General features: G+C 55.6%; 2 protein-coding genes across 2 annotated transcripts in view; one reads left to right on the top strand and one right to left on the bottom strand.

Annotated features, from left to right (window-relative positions):
• MPPED1 (metallophosphoesterase domain containing 1) overlaps positions 1-25429 on the bottom strand; it is a 77232-nt gene that overhangs the window by 47687 nt on the left and 4116 nt on the right. Inside the window, exons 2-3 of the mRNA XM_065924184.1 lie at positions 15647-15933; positions 6262-6443 (exon numbers count right to left, since the gene is read on the bottom strand). Coding sequence (XP_065780256.1) covers positions 6262-6443; positions 15647-15870 — 406 coding nt within the window. The 5' untranslated portion in view covers positions 15871-15933. The remainder of the gene's footprint in view (positions 1-6261; positions 6444-15646; positions 15934-25429) is intronic.
• LOC136169812 (putative uncharacterized protein DDB_G0290521) lies at positions 21309-21905 on the top strand. Its single transcript, XM_065937960.1, has one exon. The coding sequence runs from the start codon at positions 21309-21311 to the stop codon at positions 21903-21905; it is 597 nt and encodes a 198-aa protein (XP_065794032.1).

Genomic DNA, 25429 nt, shown 5'->3' with positions numbered 1-25429 from the left:
TGTGCCTTACTACAAACCCTCTGGGTGTGGGTCTACAGTTTGGGAGTTCAGCTTGAGACAGAACGAGTCTAAAATCCTGGTGGACAGCCAGGAGGAGGTGTCTTCTGAGACGACCGAATAATATACCAGCTGGCTCTCAAAGACAGATCTGGTCAGGGCAGAGTGGGAGGCGTCTGTGAGTCTGGGTGGGAGCAAGCTCGGGGCAGCAGAGCAGGGAGGCCTCATTATCGTCTGGAAAGAAAGCGGTTGAGAAGCTCAGGGCTGGTCCTGAGAGGAGCCACCATCAGTGAGAAGGAGAACCAGGAACGAAAGGAGGAGATGGAGAAGGGGGTGCCAGACAGAGAGGCCGGAGCTGTCCCAAGGCGGGCAGCAAGGTGGACAGGAGGGGTGAGCGGTCACTTCTCCGGGCAGCCACTCCCAGGCCAGTGCCGGGGTCTGAGGCTGGGGGTCCCAGGGGAGGGGAGGGGCTGTGGAGGCTGCAGGCTTCTCCTGGCAGGGGGTGGGGAGGCCAACCTGGCACCTGCCAGTCACAGAGAGCGGGCCTTCCAGCATCTCACGAATCCCCACTCGGGCACTGACGGTTCTCGAGGGCATGGCTGTCACTCCGAGCCGGAAGCAGAAATGGCCTGGTGTTCTTGCCTTGGGGCAGACCTGAGCGGTGTCCAGGCCTCGGGGTCATCCTGGGCATGGGTGTTCCCGGGAGCTCAGCCTCTGCTCAGCACCCCTGGTTTCCAGAGGGGAGCCCACAGGCCTCCCTGGAATACCTGCCCCCCCCCCAGGCCGGATCCCCAGCACCCGCTGGCCTCAGCTCCCAGCCTCATTCTGGAGAGCCCCCGCTCGGCCTCCGCCCCTTCGAAGACCCTCCCCGAGTCGCATGTTGTGACAGCCACAGCTCATTCTCTGGTATCGTGGCCCTGCCCTCCTGGAAGCCCCTCTTACGGCAGCTCCCCGCCACCCATGACAACCAGCCTGCCAGGATGCAGGGACCAGCACACAGCACACCCACCCCGAGTCCACGCCTCTGTCCAGGGCTTCCCCGGTCTGAGCCCCGGACAGCACTGGGGGTGAGGCTCGTCCTGCCCTCCGGGGCAGACGGTCTAGGTGGGGCAGACGGGAGGCGTGAGGACACGAGGGTTTCCCTCCGAGGGCCCCCACCAAGGCCTGAACAGGCGCCCTGGGGCGCCAGGGTCAGGGACCGAAGCTGCCCAGCACGGCGGGAGGGGGCCGTGGGGTGTGGAGCGTCACGAGAGCTCCATTCGAGCCGGGGTGGGTCGGACTCTGCCAGGTGGACGAGAAACAGCCAGAGGACGAGAATGAGCCAAGGTCCAGGGTGGGGAACTAGAGTCAACCGGTGTGGCCAGAAGAAAACGGCTCAGCCGACATGGAGGCTGGTTGATGGGCAGGTGTGTCTGTGGGGTCTCGGATGAGGGAGGGGCAGGCTTTTTATGACAACAGTCGCCACTCCTCGAGGGCTTCTCCCTGAGTCTGCAGTGTACTAAGCTCATGACTTGTCACTCCTCCCCAGCCCTATGGGGTAGGTAAATAAGTCTTCCCATTTTATAAATGAGGCACAGAGAGGTTGAGTGACTAAGTGAAGGTCACCCAGCAAATAAGAAGCTGAAGGAGGGGTGAAGACAGGCCTGCTTGACTGCCCGATGGGAGCTCTTATCCTCCCTGCTGTCCCCCCTCCCTGCACAGACAGGAATTACTGGGCCGATCGGTCTGCAGGCTCCAGGCTGCCCATCCGTCATCACGCCGTTACTGCAGATGAACAAGGAGTTTCCAGCACATTCTCTTCCATTTTCAGCCAACTGTGCTCTTCTTTTCATTCTTTACAGCTGGAAAGCCCGTCCTTAGCAATTTTTTAGCTGCTTACTGGGACATTTACGAATCCATCTGGCGGTTCTATTTCATGAATGTATTGGGGATATTAATGGCCCATGGGAAGAGGGACCTGTCAGGGAGCCCTATCGCCCCCAACCTATGCCCCCTAAAGAACACAGACCCAGACAGAAGCCTGCAAGTGGCCAAAACGTGGACACCCTCACAGCCAGGCCGAGAGCAACCTACGCAACAGCAGATTAGAGACGCGTGAGGGTAGCCACACGTCTCCCCAGTTAGGCACCTAATCTTCTCTTACAAAGAGGGTCTTCATTAATTTCTTCAATCTCCTCCTGTCTGTCTGGAGATGGCCCCTACAATATGATTGTAGGTGTTCTTCATGAGATCAATGAACAGGGAAGAAGCTGGTTATGAATTTCAGATCAGCAGCTTTCTCACTCAGGAGTAGGAAGGGGTGGGCCCGTGGGTCTGAGAGGCGGGCAGGGCCCTAGTGGCTGGGGAAGGGACTCCAAGCGACCTCCTGAAGAGCTGGATGATGCCAGGACTGACCTGAGCCCAGCACCGTCCCCACCCCCATCCTGGGATACACCGCGCACCGGACACCAGAGATGCCAATGTTTCTTTAAAAGAAATGATATTTTACTGTTGTCTTCAGTTAAAGCTACGAGAGCAATACATGCTCCCTATAGAAAATCAGAGGGATAAAAGAAACAGAGAACCACAAAGCCCAGCGCACTTAGAATCAACCCCAAACTCCTGCCGCTGGCCCACGGGGCATAGTCCAGGGAAACCCTCCCCGCTGCCTGTCCTTGGGGCCTCTGCAGCCTCTGTGCCCCTGCCTAGAACGTTCCTCCTGCATGCCTCTCTGTCACCTTCATGTGTCACCCAAGGCCACCTCTGCAGGGAGGCCTCCCGTGGCTGCTTCAAGGAGCTCTCCATCACCATCACCCCTGGGCCAGCGCTCCACAGACCTCATCACGCGAATGGTCCTCTTACTGCTTCCGGCGGGTCCACCCGTCTGTGGTATCCCCATCATCTGACACAGTGGCCTGTGCTCACTCCTACCATCACGCACTGCACACTCACCCCGTGTTCTCAGAGAGATGCACTGAATAGAGGGATGAACAGCCCCTCCAGTCTTTCCTGCGTGTGTGTGTGTGTGCGTGTGTGTGTGTGTGTGTAAGAACTGCCTGCACAGATGAGACTGTAGGTCAACATACTTTGACCCTCAAACCATCTACCGCTTCTCCTTGCAATTCAACATGCAGGCTCGGGTCAAATCCCCCAGCCCCCCATGGGACCAACACATGACCCCTACCTCTATCCCAAGGGGAGCCCTAATCTGGCCAACGCCACCTCCTGGGGGCAATAATACCATCTGCACAGCCTTTTACAGATTATAACTCTTGAGCATTTCCTCCAGCCCAATAGAGCCTTAAAACAACCCCCCGCCGAAGAGGCAGACAGGGTAAGGGAAGCCTGACCTCTTCCCCATTTAAAATGAGGTCAGGGAGGCTCAGAGAGGTCACGTGACTGCTGCAGTCACCTAGGAGGAAGCTGACCCTGGACATCTGGCCCCAAAAGACACAGTCCACATCTTTCCTACAAAACAGAGAAATTTCACCATAAAAACAAGAGAGGTGATGTAGAGGAGAGGAAGAAAGCTCGCCTCAAGAGTCCAAATGCCTAGGTTTGAATCCCAGATCTTCCACTTGCTGACTGTGTGACCTCGGGCAAATTACTTCACTCCTCTGGGCCTCGGTTTCTCCTCTGTTAAATGGGGATGACAATAGCTCCTGCCTCATCCCCTGATCAAGAGAATCAAATGATTTTAAAATATACATAAAGGGCACCCAGCACATGTCAACAGTCGACAAACACGAGCTCTTTATAAAACCACACCTGAGTCTGTCTCTCCATCATGATCACCAACCACATCCCCGGGCACCTGAACCGCCAGCCCACAGAGGTGAGTCCTTCTGCGCAGCGGGCACGTTCCCAAGAAGCCAGCTGCAGTTGGACTGCTCTAAACCTTCCCTATTGATGCTCACACGCCAACCCCCCTCCCCCGGCCCCGTTCAGTCACTCTTCAGTCTCAAGCCCCGCCCAGCCCACTTGAGTGACAAGCACTGACATCTGCAAACACTTCAAGGCTGCCAAGGGGAGAGGCCCCTTTTGTAAAAGGAAGACCCCTCTGCAAGTTCACCCTTCCCACCCGGCACAATTCGGGTGAATAAATCAATCCATTGCCAAGTGCAAATTACCAAGAAAGCCTCCCCCTTTGTTCCCACGGCACCTAGTTCTGTCTTCTACTAAGAGGCAGGTAGAGAGATTTTTCTAAAATGGCCATCTCACCAGGCGGGCCTCCCGGGCCCCTGGCTTCCACTCTGCTTGAGAGTCTCTGGGAGGCCCCACACCCCTGTTCAGGCTCACTGCCCTCACGTTCCCCCAGACCCCCTCCCTCCAACCCGGACACATAACACCACCTCTCACGTGTCCCCCGAAGGCTCCGGCCTCAGTTACCCCTTTCCCCGCACAAACTCCCCGATTCTCAGGCCAAACCCAGCCCAGCGACAGCTTCTCCCTGAAACCTCCCGTCCAGGGGGAGGCCACCGCCCCCGGCCACCACCCCCCACCCCCACGGTACATGCACCTGCTGGCTTCATTACTCACTCAGCGTGGAGAGGAACACGTCTAGGCCGGGGGTACATCAGAAACAGTCCCCACTTTTCGGAACCTCAGGGCGGGGGCGGGGGCCAACATCGCCTTTGGTCAGATAAGGATCCAAACAGCGCCCACGCCAAACAGCTGCTCCTCAAGTTCAACCAGGCAGCGGAGGTAAGGAGCCTACCAGACGGGCCTGGCACGGACCACGTGCCCAGCCACCAGCGACTCCTGTTCTCTGCCGGGGACGTGGGCGCTCGGTTCAGCCTCACGTCTCTTTGAGACCCTAGAGCAGGGAGCTAAGAAAGCAGCCTCGGGACTGCCCTGGGGGTCCAGGGGTTAAGAATCTGCCTCGCCATGCAGGGGACACAGGTTAGATTCCTGTCGGGGGAACGAGGGTCCCACGTGCCGTGGGGCAATGGAGCCCAAACGCCGCAACTACGATCCCACCTGCTGTAACTGAAGAGGAGTGAGGCCTCCCAGGAACCAAGACCTGACGTAGCCCAAATTCAATAAATAAATATTCAAGAGAAAGCCATCTCCGTGAGGGCCCCCTTCCTAGGAACTGGAGGCAGTGCGGGGCAAGGGGAGATGCGCTGGGGCAGACTCACCTCCTGCAGGAGCGCCCCCCACCCCATCCCAGCCTTCGCGGGGCTCAGCCCAAACAGGGGCCTCGATTAGAATTTCCCATTTGAAAGATCAATATTGAAAGCTCCAAGCCTGCCAAGAGGAGGGGAAGGCCTTGCTTGTAAATATTTGTCTCGACTGGCAAAGCCGGGCCTCTCTCGCTGCAGCTACCCGCCTCGCTCCTGGCCCTCTGCTCGTGGAGCTCCCAGCCAACTGCACAGCGGGACGCCCCTGGGGAGGCGCGGGGGACCGTCTGGCGGCCACGAGGGGCTGCGAGGGGAGGTGGGCCGGCCCCGGCCCCACGCCTCTGAGACAGCAGGCCTGCCCACCGGGGCCGTCCAGCGGTCCCCACTGGGGCCGTGGCGGAGAGAGTCGCCATGAGGTTTCTCTGGATTCCAAGCAAGCAGCTTTTCCCAGGGGGGCACCCCAGACTTACATCTTTCTTATTTTGGAAGAAAGCAAAATCAGAGACAAAACCCTGGGGGTGCTGCTTGTGAATCACAGCCCACCGTCTCCCACGGCATGGGACGGCGTGGGACGGCATGCGCTCTGCTGCCTGTGCCAACAGCTGCCCACGACAGAGCCCACCCTGGGGCCCTGGGCTCCTGCTGGGGCCGTGGAGGCCTGGGGGGGTCCCCTCACTGGGCCAGCAGTCAAGGGTGGCGGGTGTCTGAGCTGGTCCGACCAGCTGAGCGCCTGCCTTGGCATCACCGTTCCCAGAGAGTCATTCATTTGTTCACCCACTCAGTCACTGACTCACCAATTCATTCATTCATTCATCAGCTATTTATTGGGTACTTACCTGGACCAAGGTACTGGGGGTTGGACACGCAACCAGACAAAAACAAACCTGGGTTTGCCTTTGGAAGGGAGTCTCCCAGGCCAAAAAAATATCCCACAAACAAATAGAAAGTCACAGCAGAGACACGTGCTGGGGCAGGAGACCTCTCAGGTGTGACGAGATAGTCAGAGGGGTGAGACCTGGTCCCGGAGGTCAGGGGGCTTCTCGGGGGAGGTGGGCAGGTGATAAAGGCCAGGGAGGGTCAGGCAGAGCAGGGAGGAAAGGCAGGGGGCAGGGGGCCGCCCCGAGTCTGGCCGCTCCCAGGCGCCACCCCTTCTGGCACCTACCCAGCCACTCGTTGAATTTCTTCACCTCACTCGGGAGCCCCAGCTCGGTGAAGTCCCCGGCGTGGATCAGCACGTCGCCATAGGGCATCTGGATGGGGTCCGTCCTCGAGTGGGTGTCAGACACGCAGACAAAGCGGGTGTAGCCGGGCGGCTTGGGGGCGTCATGAGGCACCGGGTCCACCCTGGGGAGAGAGGGGACTGTGGGATCCAGGGGCCGTGGTGCTAGGAGCCTACAGCGCACGTCCCATCAACTCAGATCACATGCAGATCAGGTCACCTGTGGTCCAGATCGCATCCACCCGCATCCGAACCCTGACCCTCCGCTCACCAATCAGGCAAAAGATTTCCCCCTGAGCCTCAGTTTCCCCTCCAAAACACGGGAACCCTGGGGGGGGGGGGTTGTGTGAGGGTTAGATAAAGGAGGTGATGAGTGGGAAGAGCTGACAGGTACAGCCCAGCACGTGGACCTCCGTGCACCTGTGTGATGACCACAACTGACCTGCTATTTGACAAGCAGCGCCTCTCAACCAATATTTTTTTCACCATCAGCCCCTAAGGGACCTACAGAAGATGCTTTTTCTACTCACCCCTCTCTTGTGAAATTTTAACACCGCAGATACACTGTATATCTGTTCATTTACTATGTGTGTATCTGCACTTTATAATAAGAGTAAGATTTTTTTCACCCCCCAAAATCCAGGTTTCGCCCCCCTGGGGGGTTGCTATCGGCCCCATGGAGGATGCATGGACTGAGGTCCTTGTCCAGTTGGAAGAACCGACTCTGCGGGCCCGTGCGGAGAGAGTATCCAGGCCAAGCCACGTGTGCAGGGTGGGATATTGTGGGAACTTGTAAGATAAAGGCGTGAAAGGCAGACAGCAATTTTCCAAACCTATGAGCTGGTCTGAACATGTTGAGAACAAGGGCTTTCCAGGGTCCTGCAGGAAAACAGCTCTGGATTTAGAAGACCCAGATCTGCTGATCGTCACTAACATAAAACAGGAAAATGCCTGGCCTTGGTTTTCTCGTCTGTATAATGGAGCTCTGTCCCTCACTAGGCAATGACACTCAGAAAATTACAAAGCCGTAGCTGCGTAACTATAAGTTCTCGGTCCCCGGGAGGCCCTGGAAGCTCGCTTGTCTTGCACATGAGGATACTGAGCAAGTGACCTGGGAATAAATGCGGACCGTGGGAAACGACCCCAGCTCCCTACTCCCAGCTCAGCGCTCTCCCCAAGAACCCCAGCTCTTGCCTCCTCAGCTGACTGGTTCTGCCAGGCTCAAAACGCGGAAAAACAACGCAATGACATTTCAACGAGCTGCTCTCTCCAAATGAGTATGCCGCTCGAGTTGTGTTTAAATCTAATTATGCGGCAAACCAAAAGCGGTACCATATCAGTTACATAAATACTTTTAAAGACATCTTTCTAATTATCCTTTTTTTTTCAGACAATATACTTCGAAGAAATTTAATTAACACCTTACGAGAGACGTGGGTTCAGCATGCTAATGTGCAGGGAGCACGAGCAAGCTCCATCCACCCAGCGGCAGCCGCAGCCCCGCGCCAGCCTCTCCCTGTCACCAGGCCTCCGGGGGAGAGACTCTCGGGGCCCTTTTCTGGGGGTGGTTAAGTCAAGCAAGGACCCCCAGTGGGTCAGAGTTAGGTCCGATCGGAGAAAAGGAAGAATTTCTGAGTCTGATGATGTCCAACAGGAGGGTTCTCGGAGTCCTTTCTCTTCCCTCTCCCATTCTTTCATTCCTTCCATCCCTCATTCATTCAACAAAACACATCCTGAACGCCTACTGGGTACCAGTTCTGAGCTCAGAGCTGGAAAACTGAATGAACCAGGCCAAGTCCCAGACTGATGGTGGAGACGAGATGCGGCCAGGTAGTGACAGTAAAGCCACAAGGTCCGATGGGGCAGCAGAGGGTCTTGGGGGCCAGAGAAGGCCCCAGTCTGGCCTGGGGCCCCCTGAACTTGCCAGGAGGAGGTGATGCCTCAATTGATCTAGAAACACAAATCTCCCTCCCAGGAATTCCTGCCATTCCTCTGTCCTCTGGGTCGCTCCCCACCCTGCCCCCCCACCATATGGCAGACAAGTCTTGCAGGTAAGAGGCCTGGGAATCCACCTGTCCGCCCCTAACACAGCTGATATTGGAGCAAGGCAGTCAGTCACTACTGAGCTATTGGCCTGGCACAGTAATTAACATGAGTGAGTCAATCAAACTCATCCATTCATTCACTGGCCTCACATACACCGAGGTTGTAAAGATGCCACAAGGAGGCTGAGACCAAGTCAAAGACACGAAAAGGGGGAACACAAGAACTGATATGCCATCCCCAGAGCCACCTCGGGCCCCAGCGATCTCTCGTCCTGTGTGTCCCTCCGTGGAGGAGCCCTGAGCCAGCCGACGCTCCTGCCGTCTACCAGCCAGGAGCACGTGAATTCCACGGGCGCTAGTCGGGCTGGGCCTACTACTGAAGCCCAGGCTCTTTAATTAACTCTGCTCCTGCTTCTCTTCGCCCTAAGGCTTCTGAGCTCCGTGAGGATGCAAACCTAATAATCCCCAGAGGAAAACAAAAACAAAAACAGACTTTTATTTCCCTGCACCGTCCTCCAGCTATTTGAATTGTAACAAATGCTCGACCTGGAAATAATACCAGCAGCAATGATATTGATGATTCCCATGGGCTGAGAGCTCATTGTGGGCAAAGCACTGTACGCGCATCTGCTCTCTTCACCCTCCCAGGGACCATATGAGCAGGCACTGTGCCTGTGCCCATTTTACAGATGAGGAAACTGAGGATCAAAAAAGGCTGGCTAGGGACTTCCCTGGCGGTCCAGTGGTTAAGGCTACACCTCCCCATGCAGGGGGTGTAGGTTTGATCACTTGTCCGGGAGTTAAGATCCCACAGGCCTTGTGGCCAAGAAAGGAAAACATAAAACAGAAGCAGTATTCTAACAAATTCAATAAAGCCTTTAAAAATGGTCCACATCAAAAACAAATTTAAAAAAGATAAAAAAAGAAAAGGTTGACTTGCCCAGGATCTCAGCTACAGAAGCTAGTGGAGCTGGGATTTGAAACCAGTTTTTGGTTCCAGAACTCACACCGAACTGGACTATTTCCAGGCCGTACTTCACTTCATCCAGTCAATCTATAGACAAATGCTTCATGAGTGCCTACTAAATACCAAACACCTGCGAGGTACAGGACAGGACACCCATCCAGACCACCTTGGGCAGCGCCTAGAAACCCCACCTGTGTTTTGAAGGGAGGAAAAGAACAAGAATGAGGATACTGAGTCAGAGCGCACGAAGGATGGGCGGGCATGACAGCAGTGGAACCCGCGATCCAGCTGTGCCTGAAGCTGGATCGAAACCTGGACGTGAGCCAGGAAACTCTCCTTTACCCCTAAGACAATTTGCAATCTGGCTAACCCTTGAGTGGTAGCAGTTCTGTGGAGCAAGTAACTGAGGCCTGGAAAGGTTAGTCCCACACCCAGGACCCATGTTCCTAAGAGTAGAATTTGAACCTGGGTCTTCAGAATAGGAATTGGGGCAATTAACCCCATAAAACAGAAGAAAATGGTTATTTCCCAGCCATGTTCTTCGGGAGACCAGAGAGAAAGTATGGAAATAAATGTTCCAGGTTTGGGAGGGGCCAAACCCAACTCCCACAAAGCGTCTACCTGCCGAGATGGCCCCAAGCAAGGCTGTGGCTCTTTCTCTCTCTCTCTCTGAGACCTGAAACCTGTCATCACGTGCCCCCGGCCTCACCCAGGACCTTCCCACAGGACCCCTGGCAGCAGGGATGATGCAGAATAGAGAACACAGCCTCTAGCACCCAGATCCAGGTGGCGTCTGGGCTCAGCAACCTCCTCACTGTGCCCGGGACCCTTCCAGCCTCCCAGCCGGCTCTGTAAGGTGGGGACCACCCACTCTCTTGGAGACGTCGTGAGAACTGGAAACCCGATGGGTGCCCCCTGCAGCCTGTTTCCTAGGTCCTGGCCCCCTTCTCGGTCTCTCTCTCCCGAGCCACTGACACCCTTGAAGTGCAACTACTGATGCCAAAAACTCACATAGGTATGGGAAGCAAAGGCCGTCCCCCACCCCGTTATCTCTATCTCTGGGGAAACAGGGTACCCTGAAGGTCAGGGGGCTGGATGGCAGAGGACTTGTCTTCAGTGAAGGTCCAAAACCAATTCCAGTCATGTGACTGGGCATCAGCCACGGGCTTTTAGAATGAGAGAGACCTCTAGTCTCCTTTTCTCATCCTACCAGTGGGGAAACAGAGCCCCAGGGGAAGGCAAGGATTGGTTGGCGCTGAGCTGCACCACTGCCTAAGGCTCCTTCCCACCAAGCACTGGCTCTAAGGCAAACCTGCACCCGGAGTCCCCATGCCGCCCTTCCTCCCCACCTCCTGGCTTTGCCTTTGCTGGTCCTCCAAGCCTAGGGGTTATGCTGCCACCAACAGGAAGCCCTCCTTGATCCCCTCACTCTTCCTGGGGCGTGTGCCTTGCCTGATCCTCACTCCCTTTTCTTTCCCTCCTCCTGTCCGCTGTGCTAGGCTCGGGAGATAGCCCGTGTTGGTGGAGGGGAGAGACGCTTAGAAAACTCTCCCATGAGAGCATGTATCAGCACAGGATGAAGCAGTGCCGTGAAGGGGAGGCTCTAGGTGCCTAGATCTGGGGGAGGGAGGGCGGCCAGAGAGATTTGGTGAGGGATCGGGGAAGGTACTCCGAGGAAATGAGATCCGAAGGATAAGTCCGTGTAAGCAGGACATAGACTAGACAGTATGTGCAAAGCCTGGAGGCAGGAGGGAGAATGGAAGGTCCCAGAAAACAGAACTGTACCCGGAGCCCTTGGGGAGAGGTTCAGGATGGCACGTGAGAGCAGACAGAGCCCAAGTGAGGGCCTCCTGCCTGCCGTCCCACCCCCAACCCCCACCTCTCCTGGGCTCAAGGCTGACCCTCATTGTCTCCTGGAGACCTCACAGCACCTGGACAGGCTAGGGGCCACTGGGTCCCTTCTGAAGCCTCCGTCTCACCTAGTGAGGGCATCAGCACTCCAGCTTTGCCCAGTGAGGAGGCCGGGAACCAGGGGACGCTCCTGGCCTGGCACAGAGTGATGTCCCCCACCCTGCCACATTCTTCAAGGACCCCCGAACAGCCTGACGTGCTTGGAGGGTCTTTAAATGATGACATTAGAGTGAGATGGTTGGACGGCATCACCGACTCAATGGCCATGAGTTTGAGTAAACTCCGGGAGCTGGTGATGGACAGGGAGGCCTGGCGTGCTGCAGTCCATGGGGCTGCAAAGCATCGGACACAACTGAGCGACTGAACTGAACGGAACTGAGTCTCCACCAACAGGGCTCCTTTTAAAGACAAAGACGGACTTCCCTGGTGGTCCAGTGGCTAAGATTCCGTGCTCCCACGTAGGGAGCCTGGGTTCGGTCAGGGAACTAGACCCCACGTGCCCTAGTGAAGACCCAGCACAGCCAAATAAATAAATAAATATTATAAATAAACAAAGGCCAAGAGGAGTTGCCATGCCGGGCTCCAGTCTCCTGTAAGGCGGACCCCGTGGTGACCTGTCCCTCCCGCACGGCCCTTGCCTTCTCACTGAGCACCAGGCCAGCGGTCCACCTGCCCAGCCCAGGACGCAGGGGCCGGAACCTGGAGAGGCCTCCCCAGGGGCAGCGCTGCTCGGCCCCCAGGGTGGGGGGGTGGTCTTTGGTCTCAGGCCTCAAAACCCTGAGCCCCAGATCCAGACATTCATTCCTCAGGCAAAGGCAGCCTGGTTACCACCTGGGTCTCCGGGGGCAACCGCATAAATCACAGGGCTCCATCGGAGGCCACGTTTGGGCTGTCACTGTTGTTATTAAATATAAATTGTGGATTTATTAAATAAGGCCCCTCGCTCCCTCACCCCGAGACAAAGCCCAGGGTGGCGATAAATCACGTGTCGGAAAGTGGCATCTCCCTCGGTGGAGACACGCCATGGAAACCCACACGCTTCCTCTGCGTGCAGGGTGTGAGTCGGAAGAAGGGGGGTGGGAGACAGCAGCCACCCACCCAGTCCTGCAGGGGCCCGGCTTCACCCGGCTGTGTGCAAAGCTGCATTTCCAAGCCGGGGTGACCCAAGCAGGCAATCAGAGAGCATTGGACCAGGAGTCCAGAGCTGGGGCTCGCTGTAAGCTCTCCTCGGGGGCCTGGCCCAAATCCCTAACCACCCCCAAGCCCTATTGCTTCAGCCTCAGGAGGGGACCGCATAGAGCAGGCCAGGAGGGATGGAACGGGGCAGGCCAGTGTGAACCTGCTCTGCCCACAAGAGCTAAGTGACCACAAAAAGCCATTAAGCTTTTTCTCCACGGCACTTAGTGCTGCCAGAACCCTACGCTATTGCACTTAATGACTTTCATGGCATAGCCCGTGGGAGTGTCAGCTCAGCGCAGGCGAGGCTCCGTCCGTGGTCACTGCTGAGTCCTGAGCACCTAGCCCGGCAGGCACGGACCCCTACCGCCCGGCCCCTCTCTAAGTGGACCCACTGACTTAATCCTCAGCATTTCAGGAGCAGCATTATGTAGATGGGGAAACAGAGGCACCAAGAAACACATCAAATCAAGTGGCAAAGCCAGGATTCAAATCCAGGCGGTAGAGCCTGGAGCCCATGGCGACGGTTTAGTCACTCAGTCGTGTCTGACTCTTGCGACCCATGGACTGTAAGCCCATCAGGCTCCTCTGTCCACAGGATGCTCCAGGCCAGAAAACTGGAGTGGGTGGCCATTTCCTTCTCCAGGGGTCTTTCCAACCCAGGGATGGAACCTGGGTCTCCTGTACTGCAGGCAGATTCTTTACCATCTGAGGCACCAAGGAAGCCCCCGGAGCCCATGTTCCTAACTAACCAGTATGCTTGGCAACTGCTCACAGATACCCCGGGTGGGTGAGTGAATGAAGAAATGAACCAATAACCCAGAGTTGTTAGATGGGGGGGCGTGACCCCTCTCAGCTGGCCGCTCACTGCCCTTTCTCTGACAGCCTGGCCCGCGGGGGCCCGCGTGCTTCCCGACTGGGTTGGAAGTTTCTAGACATCCCTGCTACCTTTGGCTCAGACCCTGCGGCAACTTCCCAACTTGCTGCCCCTGATCCTGCTTCTCTGGGTCTCAACCTACAAGGCATCTTCTCCAGAAGGTCCTCCCTCAGCCCCTTGGCTCCCCCAACTCTCCTGACTTCTATTGACCTAGCTCTGTTCTGCAACTGGGGCTACCCGGGGGCTCCCTACATGACAGCTCTGCCTTGGCATTATCTGCTGTGCCCAGAGACCCCTCTGAATGGGTGTGCACACAGGCACACGCGCGCACACACACACCCCACCTGCTCTGCCTGAGGGCCTGGGACTCTCACCCATTCCCAACAGCATCTGGGGATCTCAGGCACTGTGACTTGCAGCCCAGGAGCACCAACTCCATCAACAGAAGAGAAAACCCAGCCCCGGGAAGGCCTCCCCTTGCAGCAGCCATGCCAGGTCTCAAGGTCCCAGAGACACCAAGGAAAAGCTTGCCTGAGACCCAAAGCCTCCCGTCCTGCCCAGATCTGCCAGTCTGGTTCCAAACTGAACACTGCAGGGAGTTTCCCAAAGAGAAATCTTGTTGTCCTTCAACTGTTCAGTCATGTTCAACTCTTTGCGACCCCACGGACTGCAGCATGCTAGGCTTCCCTGTCCTTCATCTCCAGGAGTTTGCTCAAACTCATCATGTCCACTGAGTCGATGATGCCATCCAACCATCTCATCCTATTGACAAGGCCAGTCCTGCAGCCCCCACAGAAACAAGCATTTTCCAGAGCAAGCACTGCAGGAAAGCGGGAGCTCGTAGCGCTGGAGCCCAGCCCCAGGTCAGGTGCCCCCCGCCCTCCAGAGCCCTCGCCCCCATGAATAATCTCTGCACCCACCGTTCACAACAGAAGACCCGTCCAGAGGGAACCACACTGGAGCACGAGGCAGCGACCCAGTCACAGCACCTCTGGGCCTGGGAGTGGAACTCCCCTGGCTCCTTCTCGACGCGGGTCACATCCCGGATCTTCCTGTCTCCCTAAACGGGCAGCGGCTAGCACCTCATGGGACCACTGCCCCCCACAGCTAGTGCCCATGGCCCAAGAGGAAGCCAGGCCCTGCATCCTTGGAGGGGAAATCTGACCCAGCCCGCTGGTCTGGGGACCTACCCTGGGCCCTACAGCCCAGGAACGTCCCATCACAGCTCTCATCTCCTGAGATGGGAGATGAGGGGACTCGCAGGGCTCCCCACTTGTCAGGGGCTTGTCAAAGACCCAGACAGACCCAAACAGGGGCACCCCGAAGGGACTGATAGGAGTTTCAACAATGGAGTATACAAACGCCTAAACTCTCAGAGGAAGGCACGTAAGCACTCCTGTCCTCAGACATCACCGGGAAAGGATGCTAAGTGTGGCGAATGCCCTGGATTGGAGGCGGATGTCAGTTCTGGCATCTGCCAGCGGTGTTGGGCTCGCGGGGGGTCGCCTGTCTGGCAGGATTGATGGGGGGCCAGCAGAGACAAAGGAGGAGGAGATTGGGTGACCCAAGGAGCCGCCCAGGGCTGGGCCTGGAATTTATCCACCTCTACCCTGTGCCACAGGCTCCTCTCCAGACCACCGGAAAAGACCCAGGGAGCAGAAAGGTTCTAGTCGTGTGTGGGTCCTGAGTCTGCGCTCTCACTGTGGCCCTACTGCTGGGGCGCCTCTGATATTTTCCATCAGCCTCAAAGGGCAAGTGGCAGAATTCCCCGGTCCTTGGGGGGAAGCCAAGGGGGTCTGGGCAGAAGGAAAGGAGAACAGTCAGGCCACAACCAGGGTCTTGCCCTGCCCTGGCCCTGCACCAAGTCCCATCTGGCCCCCTCTCTGTGCCTCAGTCTCCCCATCTGTGCAACGAGGAACAGGAATGAGACCAGGGAGTCAGTGACCCAGACACCAAGGGGGCGGCAGCTGGAACTCAGCACCCCCTCCTCCGCCCCCAATGCTGCCACGAGGATGTACGGGCCTGGGGTTGCCACGACTTTGGGTTTCATAGAGCAAAGCCAGAAGTCTGGATTTTTACGTGCCATCAACTCGTTTCTCAATGTTTGTAAAACATCCTCCCGGCCAAAGGAAACAAGACTCCGGGCCAGAATCGGCCCACAAGGCCAGCACACTGCAACTTCTCCCCCGTCCCTCCTGTCCCGAGCCTCGCGATCCATCGCTGTCAACGGGCAGGAGATGGTGGGGTACCGCGAGTCCAGGAGCCCACCCCCGGGTGGCCCTCCCGCTCTCGCCTCCTCCCCGCCTTCCCGGGGTGTGGGGGGTGTGGATTCCGTCGGGGGCGCCCACTTACATCTGCACGTGCGGCGGCTGGAAGCGGCCCTGGTTGATGTTGTAGAAGGTGAAGGCCTGGGTGGGGTTGGAGCTGTACTCGTCCACCTCGATGATAAGCCGGCTGTGCTGGTGCCTCCGGGCGGCCATCACGTGGGACTGTGAGAAGGCCATGCCCAGGCCGCAGGGCAGGAGGGCCAGGGCCTCTGCCTTCAGGACGCCGGGGTCCCACCTAGCGCGCCACATGGGCCTCTGCGGGCTCCGCGGGCATCTCCCGCTGCCCGGCCCCGAGCCAGACCTGGGAACAGACTGAGGAGACGGAGCAGAACCAAGCGACAGTTAATCTGTTTGGGATTTGCTTTATTTAATGTCAGATGAAGATTTAGAAAGAGGGAGAGGGCGGGGGAGAGGAAAAAAAAACCACAGCCGTACAGCTCAAAAACTCATTACAAATCTTTCCAACTCAGCAGTTTGATGAATATACTTTGGTAAAAAGAAAAGGAAAGGGAGGGAGGGGACCAAAAAGAAAAAAAAACCCACAACACCATGGACGGATGCATTGCATGGTCCAACATGTTTAAATACTTAAGACTTTTTTTCTGCTTTCGACAACACCCCCCCCCCCCCCCCACCGCCCTCGCGGAGCCCACAGGGTGACCGTGAGATGCAGAAGACAATGGCTGGTATTCTGGAAACAGGTAAGGTAAGTTTCACTTTTCAGGATTGGGGAATAAGAAGGAATCACCTCCAACCCCACCCCCTCCTCACAGACCTCCCCCCACCCAAGCATACACACACTCCCACACAGACCCACGTGTACACCCCTACAAGCCCAAGCAGGTGAAGACAGCGCGGGCGCAAATTCCTTCATCAACAACCATTTTGCCTAAAGATCTTTTAGCAGCGCCTGGAGAAGGGATTTTCCCAGAAAGATTGCCGTACACCAACTCAACTCAGGGGGTGGCCGTCGGGGTGTGGGGTAGGGAAAGGGAAGACCTACTTTAAAAAATAAAAAAAAAAAACCTTCTCAAAAGCTTTGTAAGGATCTCAGGAATTCCACTGTGCACAGTCAAACCTTGAAACCACTCATAATCACAGCTCACAAATGCTATATAATTTTTTTTTCATTTCTTTCATTGGAAAGTGCAGTTTGCATTTGTAGTTACTGGATGAAACTGTTCGTTTTCGATTCCAGCTCGGCTTTGTGGAATCCTGGATAAGGTTCCATCCTACCCTGATACACAGACTTGCCACGACAGCCGCGGCTTCTTCACTAAAATCATCTTTTTTTTTTCTTGCCCTTTTTCTCTAATTTTTTTAAAACCATGTAAATAGGAAACGCTTCAAAGATTTGTTTTGTTTCAGGTTTTGGTCAATAAGACCCTCTGACGATTGACTTTGTGCCACATTTCACCAAAGAGAAAATAACATCATTTAAACTATTCTTGGACAGTCAGATCCCAGTCACGTTAAACGAAGAAAAATCCTCTTTGCACGTGGAAGAAGAATCGACACAGTCAGAAAACAAACTAGATTAGGAAAATGACAAAAATTAAAGACTGGAGAATATTTTAATTAGGTGCAAAGGAGAAATGGATTATTAATTTTTTTAACTCTCAACAAGCTTGCCCATACACAGTGCAATAAACAGCAATATCCTTCTCTTCTCCCCTCACTCCCCTCCCCCCTCCCAAATACATCCTGATTCAGAATACACACTCCTCTTATCCACTTGGGAAGATCAGGAAAAAAAATCAGCCTCTTCTCTCCAGAAGACGACTTGCTCCTGTTCTCTGTACTGTCCGTTGTTTCTAAGCGAATCAGCTCTCCTACCGCATGCTGTGTGGCCGGCCTCCTGGCTGGGTATGCCTAGGCATCCAGGCCTCTGGCCTGTTACCATCCTGTTAACCCTGGGAGAGGCCTCAGGGCAGCAAACGCCAAGGCCCAGGCTCCATCAGCCCAGATCTGAACAAGAATTTGAGTCCCCACCTCGTGCTGAGCTGCTGTGTTGACCTTGAAGTGTTAAGTCGCTCAGTCAAGTCCGACTCTTTGTGACCCCATGGACTGTAGCCTGCCAAGTTCTTCTGTCCATAAAGACAGAAGCCCATCCAGTCCATCCAGGCAAGAATGCTGGAGTGGGAAGCCATTCCCTTCTCCAGGGATCGAACCCTGGTCTCCTGCATTGCAGGCAGATTCTTTATCATCTGAGCCACCAGGGTGTGATCTCAAGCCAACTTCCTAATCTAAGTCTCAGCTTCCTCTTCTGGAAAGTGGATTTGATGACAGTAACATCGCCTCCCAGGGCAGCTATATGAGTTAAATGAACAGGAATTCTGAGCACAGGTGCCAAGTTCCCAGCTAATATTCTCAGGTACTATTACAATCGCAGGGGCTTCCCTGGTGGCTCAGTTGGTAAAGAATCTGCCTGCAATGCAGGAGATTGCCTGCAATGCAGGAGACCCGAGTTTGATCCCTGGGTCGGGAGGATCCCCTGGAGGAGGAAATGGCAACCCACTCCAGTATTCTGCCTGGGAAATCCCATGGACAGAGGAGCATGGTGGGCTACAGCCCACGAGGTCACAAGAGTTGGACAGGACTCAGTGACTAAACCACCAACCACATCACACATCACACAATTCGGCTCAACTGGAGACCTGTGTGCAGAAGGCCCGCTGTGGGCAGGTGCTGCCCAGGCACTGGGGTACCTGTGGTCCAAGGGCGTGCAATGCGAGGAAAGCAGACAGCACAAGCAGCCTGGAAGAACCTCGATTTTCTCAAATGCAAGCTGACCGCATCAAGGCCCTGCTTGGAATCCTCTCCCTGGATTTCCATGGCTCCAACGACAGGGACCCAAGACCCGTGGGCCCTAAACACACTCCAGCTACACAGGTCTGCGCCCAGCAGGCTCTAGTGCCCAGATGCCTCCAGCTAAGGAGTGCTGTGTTCAGAGCACGCAATTCAAATCCTCTCAGGGGGCCTTCTGTAAGGTCACCACCTACCTATGACATAGATACTCTGATTTCTCCCATTTTGCGGATGAGAACGGTGAGTCACAGAGAAGTGAAGTCTCTTGCCAAGCCCAGCATGGACAGAGAAAGGGTGATGCTGAGATCTGGATGCAGGCAGCCTGGACCACCTTTGTCCTCCTCCCCAGTTGGCTAACCTCGCCCTGCACCCCTCCACAAGGCCAGTATTTCCCCAGAGAAGCCTTGATCAGGGGTCTTTGTCCCAGGGTCCCACGAAGAGCCTGCATGTGCCCCGGGGGCTGAGCCTGGGTCTCACTCGATTGCTCACCCCCCAGTACCTCCGACGCAGCCCTCACAGCTCTGCGACCCTGAGCAAGGGGCTTCACCTGCCAGAGGCTCTGTTTCCTTGTCCACGAAATGGAAGAGAGAAAGAGTAACCAGCATCAGACAGTCATGAGGATTAAACGAGGTGACACATGTAAACGGCTTATCACAGAGCCCAGTGCCTAGTAAACGCTCAAAAACGTTGTTAGTGTTGTTTTTATCATCACCATCCTCATCACCCCAGGGCTCATCACAGATGCTTCATAAATATTGAATTGGTGGATGTGCGGATGGAGGGATGGAGGGATGGAGGGAAGGATGGAGAAATGGAGGGAAGGATGAAGGGATGCAGGAATGAAGGCAGAGATGAAGGGAGGGGTGCAGGGACCAGGTCCTCCACCCGTCCCCCCGCCCCCAGGGAGCGGGTGGGCGCCTGCATGCCCTGCGGCCAGCCGCGGTGGGGGAGGCCACTCAGCACCAGGGGACTCAGCCAGGAAAGGCAGGCGGCACAGCGTCCCGGGAGGCACTCCGCAGTGAAATGCTGCATTTCACATAAAGGGGGTTTGCAATGGGCCCTGCTCAGAGAAATCAGGGAAACTGGGAACGCAGAGCTTTCTTTTAATACCCATTTAATATTTATGGAGCCGCAGCAGCAGCATCCACCGTGCGGAGAACACAGCCGATCCACGGGGCGGGAGCACGATTCCCCAGCAAATGGCTGTGAGCTTGGGAAGCATTCACACCTGGTCCACAAAACAGCACCGCGCGCAGGCAACGCACGCGGAGGGTGCTGAGACAGAGACCACCCGGGCTTCCGTCCTGACTCTCTGGCCGGCAGAGTGACCTTGAGCAAGTCACACACCCAGGCCGGGCCACAGGGGCCTCCTCCGGGCCAGGGGGCAGGAAGGAAGTGGGACCACAAAGAAGAGGGTGGAATAGACTGATTAATGCCTTTGCGCTCGTGCATGCTCAGTCGCTTCAATCGTGTCTGACTCTTTGCAACCCCATGGATGGGAGCCCACCAGCTCTCCATGGGATTCTCCAGGCAAGAAAACTAGAGTGGGCTGCCATGTCTTCCTCCAGGGGATCTTCCTGACTCAGGGATGGAACCGGCATCTCCTGTGTCTCCTGCATCCCAGCAGAGTTCTTTACTGCTAAGCCATTAGTGAAGACACTCAGTCATGTCCAACTCTTTTCAACTCTATGGACTGTACCCTACCAGGCTCCTCTGTCCATGAGATTTTCCAGGCAAGAATACTGGAGTGGGTTGCCATTTCCTTCTCCAGGAGATCTTCCCGACCCAGGGATTAAACCCAGATCTCCCACATTGTAGGCAGACACTTTACCGTCTGAACCACCAGGAAAGTCGCTGAGCCACTGGGGAAGCCCAATTAATGCCTTTCCTTATTCAACAAATGTTTGCCTTGGCCCTACACAGCGTCACCAGTCCAGATGCCACAAAGAGCAGTAAAAGAATCAACAGGTCACTGCCCTCAAGGAGGTGGGGGCAATAAAGCAAACACATAAGTAAATAGAAGAGATACCTACAGACAATAACAGGTCCCTGGCAGGAGACAGGGTGATGAAGTGAGGGGTATGGGGGGAGAAGAGGGCTGTGACTTTAAACTGATGATCAAGAAAGGCCTGACTGAAGAGGCAACATCGTTTCTAAAGTGAATGCCGAGAGGGAGCCAGTCATGCCCAGAAAGCTGGGAAGGAGAATTCAGGCACCGGGAACAGCAGGTGCAAAGGCCCTGAGGCAGAGGCAGCATTAATGAGCTGTCTCATTGCATTATTACTGTTCTTGGCCCCGGTGCGCTTCTGCAACAGAGAAGGGCCCAGACTCTGAGGTCAGCACGGCTTAGCCGTGGACCCTGGGCAGTCCCCTAACTTCTCTGTGCTTCCGCTTCCTCACTGGCCTCGTCAGGAGGTAACAGAGGGGATGTAGGGAACTGTGCTGGCCGTTCCACAAAGGCCCAGTCCGTCCAGACCGGGAAAGCTGAAAAGCTCTTGAAATGTCTGGGTTGAAAAATTCTTGTTGAAAAATCCCTCCTTTTTTGTAGGGATTGCTTTTCAAAAGTCTTATTCTCTCACAAGGCAGTTTCTCTTTCTGTTTTCCCTCAGAGGCATTATTTGTTGGCGCCCTGAGTCGATCAGGCCGGGAGAAGGCCGGACACCGGCCAAGGCACCAGGTGGTGAGGAGGTATTAGGGACCGACGGTAGCGGAAGCTCATAGCCAGGAAAGAGGCCAACCCGGGCGCGCCCTCCCGCGGCTGCCCCACAACCTGCCTGCCCTCCTTGCTGCGTCAGTAAGCCCACACACCACACCAAGGGCCCAGGAGGCACCCTGACCACGCCATTCCCTCCCACACACCGGATCTCGTCAGGAGCATCATGCTGCCCTGGGGGGAAGCCCAGCCCCTCAGACCAGCCAGGGCCCCACTCAGGCCCTCAGACCAGCCAGGAGCTCACGCCGGCCCCTCAGACCAGCCCAGGAGCCCACGCCGGCCCCTCAGACCAGCCCAGGACCCCACGCGGGCCCCTCAGACCAGCCCAGGAGCCTACCCTGGCCCCTCAGACCAGCCAGGAGCCCACGCCGGCCCCTCAGACCAGCCCAGGAGCCCACGCCGGCCCCTCAGACCAGCCCAGGACCCCACGCGGGCCCCTCAGACCAGCCCAGGAGCCCACGCCGGCCCCTCGGACCAGCCCAGGACCCCACGCCGGCCCCTCAGACCACCCCAGGACCGACCCCACACCGGCCCCTCAGACCAGCCCAGGACCCCACGCCGGCCCCTCAGACCAGCCCAGGACCCATACCAGCCCTTCAGACCAGCCCAGGACCCCAAGCCGGTCCTTAGACCAGCCCAGGACCCATACCAGCCCTTCAGACCAGCCCAGGAGCCCAGTCAGGCCCTCAGACCAGCCCAGGAGCCCACGCCGGTCCTTAGACCAGCCCAGGAGCCCACGCCGGCCCTCAGACCAGCCCAGTAGCCCACGCCAGCCCCAGCCTCACCACTCAGGCCACAGTCTCCGCTCCGGGTTTCCCGGGCACACGGGGAGCCGCCACCTCGAAGCCTTCCCTCCTGCTCTTCCCTCTGCCTGGAAGGCTCCTAGCACAACCCCCACCTGTGCGCCACACCTGTCTCCCGGCACGGGGCTCGGGGAGATGCCGCCCGCCCTGGCCCCTGACCTTCCCGGGCTTTCTCTCACCAAAGCTCCCAGATGAACGTTCTGAGTCTGAGGTGAGAAGCCAAAGCATAAAACAATACACGAGAGAATGAACCCGTGAGAGAAACCACAGCCCTTGGGCCTCGGGTCCAGACTCCAGAGCAGCACTCACCGTCTCAGATCCCGGATTTTTTGCCTGCAAACACGCGGATGCCAGAACCTCCCTCCCAGAGCCACTGGCAGGAGTGCAGAAGCGCCTGGCAGAGAGCTGGCGCACAGCAGGTGTCCGCCAAGCACCTCTTCCCCTCAGGTCAGAAAGTGCCAGCGAAGCCCAGGAGTGCTGCGGGGAGTTTCCAAGCATCAGGCAAAGCTTTTCAGATAGTCAGGGGGCCCCCAGCCCCCGCCCGCCCGCCACCCTATGACCGGGCGAGCCAGAGGTCAGTCCTTCCCAAGGTGATGCAATTGGACACACCCAGTACCACCAGCCCCGTGACGAGCTTTCTAGGCAGACTTCAGCACTCCCGCGCCCCGGGCACCACAGGACTCCAGCCAACTCTGAAACACACGCTGTCCCAACTCAGAGGGAAGATCCTGTTCTGGGACCCAAACGACTCAGATGCGAAACTGACCCTTGAAGGGCTTGAGACCCAGCAGGAGGAGCCAGACAGATCAAGAGGGCAACTCAGACCCTAGAGGGGAGGGGGCTTTGGGACCCCAAGAAGGCCCCGACCTACGCCTACCAGCATGTGCCAAAAGCCCGAAGAAAGAGCATCTTAACAGCAGGTGGATTTTCTGCAAAGGAGAGACCTGAGTGGTCCCAGCAGGCCAAGTCTGCCCAGCGGATCCGAGAGGGAGCCTACGAGCCCCTGTGCTGCCAGGGCTGCCGATTGGCAGCCCAAAGATAGCCTCTTTTTGCCATTAGGCTTCAGACGAGACAACACTTCCACAGACTCCCCAGAGGCAGGATGGGCCCAGGACGGTCTCGGTTCATGTCTGCTGTCCCCCGTTAGTCATTATGACCAGCATCCTCTCCAGCTCTCAAAAGTGTCCCCATTTCAACAGCTGAAAATGTCACGAAGGATAAAGGTCACCGTAATCAAAGCCAACCTGAGGCTGTTAAGGTGACCAATGTCTGTCTCTCTCCAGCATTAGCATGTTTGGAGGAGCTCAGAGGTAAAGAACTGGCCCGCCAATGCAGGAGAGTTCGATCCTTGGCCCACGAGGATCCCCTGGAGGAGGAAATAAATGACAATTCACTCCAGTATCCTTGCCTGGGAAATCCCATGAAGAGAGGAGCCTGGAGGGCTACAGTCCATGGGGTCTCAAGGAGCTGGACACGACTCGGCGATTGAAGAACAAGAAAGCCGTAACTGTGGGGCCAGGGCAATGTTATATTGTCCCGAGTCCCAGATTCGGAGGACAATCAATGACCACACAGGAGCGACTGTCCATTAAACAGGAGACGCCCCTGAGAAACACCTGCCCGGAGAGACTGCACCGCAGCAGCGTTCCGACAAAGCCCCACACCTGGGAAACTTCTGCAGGACCCCAACCCCGTCCTCGCTCCCATGCCTCTCTTCCCTGGACCTTGAGTGGGGCTCAGCCAGCAGCCCCCGCCCCACCATCAAGGCAGCCCAGCAAGCAGACGATTGGATCCGGCCGCTCACCCAGAACGATGCTGAGAGCAAGTCAGCTCAGCCAAAGGCACTGGCGCTTTAGTTAAGAGCTTAGTTGCAAGATGGCAAAATGTCACAGAAAATCCATGCTACCACCTCCTAAATCATGGCTCCCACCCCAAGCAAAATGCAGGGGGAATCGAATCTAACAGAAAAGTATTAATACCAAGGAGGGGGCTTGGGAATGATTCTCTTACAGGCCATGCTTCCTTCCACATGAGCTCAAAAAATCACTTTTAAACTGGTTTTTTTCCCCCTTGTTTTGTTCGTGCCAGCAAATATGCAATTGATTAGTCAGTAGTTGAAAATATCAGAAAAGGTAAAAACAAAAAATACCATGAGAACTCAAAGGAAAAGAAAAGGAACAGACAGCTTAGTAGAAAAAAAATTCAGACCTAATCCCCCGATATCTTGAAAATGAAAGCTCTTATATTTGACCTCCTCCTTCTTCATCAACTGTGGATTCCAAGGGGGGCGGAAAATGCTGGCCTGTAGCTGATATTAGCAGCCACGTTGAATAAGTTGATGAGCTAAGTCGATGAAGGAATCCACAAATACTATGAAAATTAGACCATATTCCTTGAAAAAGGATCAACCACAAGTGACTTTAAAGCATTTACCACTTTCAAACCTTTTAGCTGGGCCTGTTTTGAATTATGACTACATGATTTCAAATTACATGATTTTAAATTACACTTTCTAATTCCTCGCCGCCCCCCATCCCAGCAGCCGCTGCCGCTTCATTTTCCAATTATGTACTTTTATTTCAGAATGATGAAGAGAGCTACTTACTGGATCATGTCCTGTCTGCCACAAATAGCTGCTCACTTATTCCTTGAACCTTATCTAGGAAGGCAGTCAGTTCACCCGGCTGGTCTTCAAATTCTGAATATCCTCCATTCCCGTAGCACCCAACGAGGCCCGAGAAGCAAAGAAACCCTCAAAGCTCGGGTTGAAAAATGTTTGTAAACCACTGCTCCGCTCCATAAATTATTATAATTCTTGGTGCTTTCTATATCCATCTAGCCGATCAGCAATCACATAAATAACAGTGAATGGACTGATTTTTCTTCTGTAAAGTGCTGTCCTAGTTTTCGAAATAAAGCATTTGGAGATTCGCGAGTCTGTGGGGTTGAGGTGGGAAGCTGCTCAGATTCGTTCCAAACGTGCATGCAGACATACCCACACACAAAAGGAAATAAGAGGTACGCATTAAAAAAAACCAGGATTCTGCATCCCCTTCCCACGTATCCATCAAGTCACACCCCGCATTCCTTGGGGTGTGGGACATACACGGTGGCGGGGAAGGGGAGCAGCAGGGCAGTCCTGGGTGCTCGGCATTCACATACAATTTGCAAAGAAAGTAAACGTGGATTTACAGTTCTCATGGAAATCTATTAAACAGATGTCACTGAAGCATAATCAAATCGGCACTATGGTAATTCTACACTTAAGTCAGAGATTGGGGTTTTGCCATTTTTATGATCAGTTTAAGTGCTTTTTTTTTGTGATCATGCGGGAATCTGCAATTAAGGATGAAACCTCCAAAAGTATGATCAGTTAACGAATGTGTCTGAATGACAAACTTAACAAAAGCAAAACTCCGTTCTCTATGTGCCCCCCACTCCCAACACACACGCCCCTTTGTGCAGGGAGCCTAGGGTGGGGGAG

This window comes from Muntiacus reevesi, chromosome 1, assembly GCF_963930625.1.
Source record: "Muntiacus reevesi chromosome 1, mMunRee1.1, whole genome shotgun sequence".
Classification (NCBI taxonomy): Eukaryota; Metazoa; Chordata; class Mammalia; order Artiodactyla; family Cervidae; genus Muntiacus; species Muntiacus reevesi.
The sequence above is the reverse complement of the archived record's forward strand: the minus strand, read 5'-3'. Positions and strand labels throughout refer to the sequence as shown.